The sequence below is a fragment of the Empidonax traillii genome, unplaced genomic scaffold (assembly GCF_003031625.1).
Source record: "Empidonax traillii isolate 1590-97213 ecotype Southwest subspecies unplaced genomic scaffold, ASM303162v1 scaffold5393:size14142, whole genome shotgun sequence".
NCBI classification, from domain to species: domain Eukaryota; kingdom Metazoa; phylum Chordata; class Aves; order Passeriformes; family Tyrannidae; genus Empidonax; species Empidonax traillii.
In genome coordinates, this window is record NW_020960586.1 from 2,714 (window position 1) to 8,431 (window position 5,718).

The 5,718-nt window shown below is 53.6% G+C and overlaps 1 protein-coding gene across 1 annotated transcript in view; it reads left to right on the forward strand.

Moving 5' to 3' along the window:
- The window catches only part of LOC114073120 (methanethiol oxidase-like), a 7,503-nt gene extending 2,544 nt beyond the window's left edge, over positions 1-4,959 (forward strand). The window contains exons 5-12 of the mRNA XM_027910910.1: positions 496-616; positions 1,363-1,545; positions 1,627-1,805; positions 3,121-3,199; positions 3,613-3,734; positions 3,888-3,980; positions 4,479-4,597; positions 4,695-4,959. Coding sequence (XP_027766711.1) covers positions 496-616; positions 1,363-1,545; positions 1,627-1,805; positions 3,121-3,199; positions 3,613-3,734; positions 3,888-3,980; positions 4,479-4,597; positions 4,695-4,857 — 1,059 coding nt within the window. The 3' untranslated portion in view covers positions 4,858-4,959. The remainder of the gene's footprint in view (positions 1-495; positions 617-1,362; positions 1,546-1,626; positions 1,806-3,120; positions 3,200-3,612; positions 3,735-3,887; positions 3,981-4,478; positions 4,598-4,694) is intronic.
- Positions 4,960-5,718: the final 759 nt, after the last annotated feature.

Consider the following 5,718-nt stretch of genomic DNA (forward strand, 5'->3'; position numbering starts at 1 on the left):
CCCCAGGGCTCCCAGGCTCCACAAGGTGGATTGTTGGGCTTTAAATCACCTTTTTATTCCTCATCCGTTTTGGCCAAGAGGTGGGGGCACTCCCAAGGATTCCAACCTCCAGGACATTCATGGAAACCTTTGCCAGGCAGGAGGAATTTTGAAACTCCCACAGTTTGTTGACGCCAAACTGTTGTCCCCCAAGAAACACGAGCAAATGTGGTGGGTTTTAAGTTAATTTTAAAAGTCCCTCAGCTGCCTCTGCAGTATTTCAGTCAAAGCCACTGTTTTTGACCACAAGAGGCAAACCCCTACACGGCACATTCAGCTGACCGTGTTTTCCGGGGGGCTGGATTCAAATTTCCTTGGATTTTCACCCAGGATTCGTTTGGCAGAGAGGGCTGGCTCTGAATGTCCAGATTTCCCTGTGTAATTCTTTGGCTTTGCTTCACGGTGGGTGCCCCACACTCAGGGCAGGGGGTGACCTCTCTGTGCATCCCATTGCAGGTGGTTGAGCCTCTGGAGTTGTTCCAGAAGGGGAACGTGGCCAACCCTCACACCTCGCACTGCCTGGGCACTGGGGACATCCTCATCAGCTGCCTGGGGGACCCTGCTGGCAACGGCAAAGGTGCTGCTCCCCCTTCCTTGCTCCGGGAGAGGATTCCTGGCACGGCAGGATCCACCTCCCAGAGCCCAGGCTGCGAAAGCAGGAGAGCTTTTTAAATCTCAGGGCGCAGAACAATCATTTATCTGCCTCCAAACGCACTCCTCGAGCTGTCCCAGGTTGCACCTCCCACTTCCAAACCTCACAGGGATTCCTGCCTGGAAATTTTGTTGCCTTTTCAGCCACCCGAGAGCTGGGAGGAATTAGAAGAAATGTAGTTGGGGTGGGATTTCATTTCCATTTCCCAGGGCTTTTCCTGCTGGATCAGGGGGCAAACACCTCCTTGGGCAGGTGATTATTATGTCCAGGATTCAAGGATACTGAGCGACAAGGTGAATGAATCCTCCAGGATCTTCTCTAAGATATACTGAAATATCCCCTAAGAGAGGGCTGATGGATTTACTGGGATGGATTTCAGCAGAAACAGAAGCAAACTGGACCTTAAAAAAATTCACGATAACGCGATAAAAAGCCTTTAAAAATCCAGGATTTTGTTTGCTTTAGGGCCACAAGGGGCAAAACCAGAATCACAAAGCATTCCTTGAAGGGCGAAAGCAAAGCCAGAATCACAAAATATCCTTCCAGTGTAGGGGTTGCATTTTACAGCACCGTTCAGAAAAACAGCTATTTAAATATTTAAATATCACTGCTCTTATTTAAAGCCGTGGGAACGTCTGCCAACAATATTTTTTGGGGGGCCTTTGTGCCAGGGAGTTTTATCCTGCTGGACGGGGAGACCTTCGAAGTGAAAGGCAACTGGGAGAGAGGGGGAAAGGTCCCTTCCCTGGGCTACGACTTCTGGTACCAACCCCGGCACAACGTCCTGCTGAGCACGGAGTGGGGAGTTCCCAAAGCCCTGAGGGACGGATTCAACCCTGCCGATGTGGGGAAAGGTGAGGAAAAAACTCTTAAAAACTACAATTATTCCCTCAAACTTTCCCCTATAAGAGGGTTTAGTTATTCCTGCCCCTCAGGGCACTACGGGCGCCACGTGAACGTGTGGGACTGGAGCAGCCACGTCCTGCTGCAGGCCCTGGATTTGGGAGAGGGATCCATCCCGCTGGAGATCCGGTTCCTGCACGAGCCGGCGGCGGCCGAGGGGTTCGTGGGGTGCGCCCTGAGTGGGGCTGTGCATCGCTTCTACAAGACACAGGTGGGTCAGCCCCTCCAGGAGGGGGAGGGGAAAAAAACACCCCAGGCCAGGGCACCCTGGGGGTGGGAGAGGGGATGGGATGGGACGGTGGAATCGGGGTCGGAGTGATCCCACAACCTTAAAGGGCGGCTTGTTCAGGGCAGCATGTCCCAGTTTAAATGAGACAAAGGTCTTTTGCTGAGGATGGATTAGGAGAAAAAGACCCAAACTTCCTTTTCTAGCAATTATAAATCCGAAATTAAGAGGCTCCGATTGATGGAAAACAAATTATGGAAAAGGGAAAAAAAATAACAGCCCTTTATAAAAGGGTGTGTGTATTAACAGGAACACGGAAAAAAAACACCAAAAACAAGTAAAACAACCAAGCAATACCCCTATACTCACCAATAATCCCCTTCAAGGACAAAACCGATAAAACCGGCAAAAAAAGAAAATCAAATAGTTCAATTTTTAGCGCCCTTTGGTGCAGTTCCAGCCACGGTCAGCAGGGGGCGCCGTTGGGTCACTGGAGATGCAGAACTTGCAATGTCCAGCCCCCGTCACCGGGCGGCGCTGTGGGATCCCTGGTTGTCCCGGGTGGTGATGGAGGAGGGGGGGAAGGGGGAGGGAAACAGAAAGTTCTCCCAATGGAAGAAAAAACTCACAACTCAGTTGGTGAAGGTCTCGCGGTGAAAACCAAGCCTGCAACCAGCCGACAACTGTGCAGAGAGACAGCAGCACAAACTCCTCTCCCACAGGAAAAGACAAAAGAAGAAACCAGGCAGTCTCTCCTGCTTGCTGCAGCCTCCCCTCCGGCTCCAGAGCTGAGCTCCAACCCCCAAACCCCACCTCTTTCCATACACACACCCTGGCCTTTCCCCAATTCCTCCCCACCCCTTTCCATACACACACCCTGGCCTTTCCCCAATTCCTCCCCACCTGTTTCCATACACACACCCTGGCCTTTTCCCAATTCCTCCCCACATTTTCCATACACACACCCTGGCCTTTCCCCAATTCCTCCCCCTTGGTTGCTAGGAGATTAATGTCTGGTCATTTAGGGCTCAGGCCAACTCCTTTGTTTATCTGATGGCCCATAAACACACACACAGGCAGGAGGGGGAAGGGGAAAGGAAAGACAACATTTCTTGCTAAAATCAGAACTGTGACACAGCAACACCTCCCACCAGCCCAGGCTGCTCCAGAGCTCCGTCCAGCCTGGCCTGGAACGCTCCCAGGGGTGGGGCATCCACGGAATAACCTCCCCACCCTCACCTAAGGCCATTTTACCCTCCTTGAGCCATCACCCCACATCACCCTGTGTTCCCTCCCGCAGAAAGGGGACTGGGCAGAGGAGAAGGTGATTGAAGTGCCCACCAAGAAGGTGCAGGGCTGGCTCCTCCCAGACATGCCTGGTTAGTGGGACCGTGCTGGGGTGTTCTCCTCATCAGTTCCCTGCTCCACAGCAGCTTTTTTTTGCCTGATTTTGTCCCTAAATGGCAAAAAAAAGACCAAATTTGGGGAGAGGGTGGTTCTTTGTGCGGCACCTCCAGGGTAACCGGACGGAAGGTTGAGCTCTGCTCCCCACCCTGCTCCGTGCTTGAGGTCACTTTCTCCAGGAGAATCCTTGGACTCTAAACCTGAGCTCAGGGTGTTTGGGAATGTCCTGGGAATGCTGGCAGAGCCTGGGATTGCAGGGTGGGTTGTGGTCCTTTGTCCGTGTGTGTTTTGGAGCTGCTGCCACCGGAGCTCTTGGGCAGAGGGCGGGACTTGGGGGATGGTTTGCTGTCGATCCTCCTGACTTGGCTGTGGGATTTGCCCCTGGCAGGCCTCATCACCGACATCCTGATCTCCCTGGACGACAGGTTCCTGTACTTCAGCAACTGGCTGCACGGGGACGTGCGGCAGTACGACATCTCCGACACCCGCCGGCCCAAACTGGTGGGGCAGGTGAGGCTCCAGCCCTGGGTGTCACCTCCTCCTCCTTTTCCCAGGAGGAGTTAAAAAATGACAGTTCTCTTTGTCTGGAGGGTTTTACCCCTCATTCTCTCCCATTCCTGGGGTGGGGCTGGTGCCTGTTTCTCACCCCTTTCCTGCTTGCAGGTGTTCCTGGGGGGCAGCATCTGCAGGGGGGGCCCTGTGACCGTGCTGGAGGACAAGGAGCTGCAGTGCCAGCCCGAGCCCTTTGTCATCCAGGTCAGTTTGCCCAGCGTGCTGGTTTTAGTCCTTCTGGAGATGCCCAATTATTTAAAGGTAATTAAAACCTTTTATGGCCTGGGCAGGCGCCTGGGCCTCACCAACCGTCACAGGGAAGGGTTTATCCCTGATATCCAGCCTAAATCTTCCCTCTCCAGTTAAAAAAAAACCCAAAAAAGTAGTAAAATCATTAATTTTGGCGAAGTCCTGTGAGCCCACGGAGCCCAACCACTGAGCTGGAGTTATTCCCACTGAGGCAGCTGCCTGTGTGGAAGGTCTCGGGATGTGGAAGGGCTGAAGGTGGCCTTGACTGAAACCCGTTGGCCACCAAAGCTGGGCAGCGGTGGAATCACCGTCCCTGGAAGTGTTTTGGGGAAAGGGGGTGGATGTGGCACCTCGAGCAACCTCGTTCAGTGGTGGAATCACCGTCCCTGGAAGTGTTTTGGGGAAGGGGGTGGATGTGGCACCTCGAGCAACCTCGTTCTGCGCTCATTTTAGGGCAAGAAGGTTCCAGGTGGGCCTCAGATGCTGCAGCTGAGCCTGGATGGGAGGAGGTTGTACGTCACCAACTCCCTGTACAGCGGCTGGGACAAGCAGTTCTACCCAGACCTTCTCCGGTAAGGAAACCTCGGTGCCTCCATTACGGGCTAATTAACGAGCCAATTAACCTGCCACGGCTCCTCCCACCGCCTGTTCCCTCCTTCCCTTTGGCAGGGAAGGCTCTGTGATGCTGCAGATCGACGTGGACACTGAGAGAGGGGGGCTGGCAGTGAACGAAAACTTCCTGGTGGATTTTGGGAAGGAGCCGGACGGGCCCTGCCTGGCCCACGAGATGCGTTACCCTGGGGGGGACTGCACCTCTGACATCTGGCTGTGACCGTTCCTGGGGCTGCTTCACCCCCTCCCAAACCTTCCCAAACCTTCCCAAACCTTCCCTTTTCCCCAGGAGGATCAGGGCACCGGGAACTTCGCCCGCTCCCTAAATCCACGTTTCTCTTTCCGAGGCGGCCAAGTGAAATCTCTCTGAAAATCCTCATCTCCAGCTCATTTCTGCACTTGTGCACTATAAATAATCAGCAATAAAATTACCCTTCAGGTCAGGTGGAGGTGCGTTTATTTATTTTATTTTATTTTTTTTAGTGTCTTTCTGGCATTTTGTGTTTCCAAGGCCACACCTGTGAGTTCCCTGCAGGAAGCAGGGATGTGATTTGTGTGACTGACAAATTTGTGTCTCTTTTTTCTTTTTTTTTGTCTTTTTTTTTGGGGGGGGAGTCTGCAGTTGGAAAAGGCACCTGATCTGCCCGTTGGCCAGGGGAGGGCAGGCTGCACCTTCTACTTCAGCACCCAGGAAAGCTGGAATTCCAGGTCCTGCCTTTCCAGGGATCTTGGACGTGACAAGGATTCCACGTGGAGAGCAGGAGGAGGGTCTGCAACTCCCACGGTTCCCTCTGGATTGGGGGAAACCCTCAGGGTGAAGGAGAACTGAGGATTCCCAAGGGACTCGGGTCAGTTTGCCAACACATGAAGTGCAGGAAGGGAACTTTGGGTGAAACAGGGTCCCTGTCTTGGGGACCTTCCCAACCCCCATCTCCTCCTGAAGCCCTGCTGGGGTTTGTTCTCCCTGAGCTCCCCCTGAACTGACACACGACCAGGGCCAGCTGATGCAACCGAGACTTTTATTGGCGTTTGAAGCAGGACAAGAGCAAAGCAGTGTGAGCAAACAGGCCCCTCTTCCCAG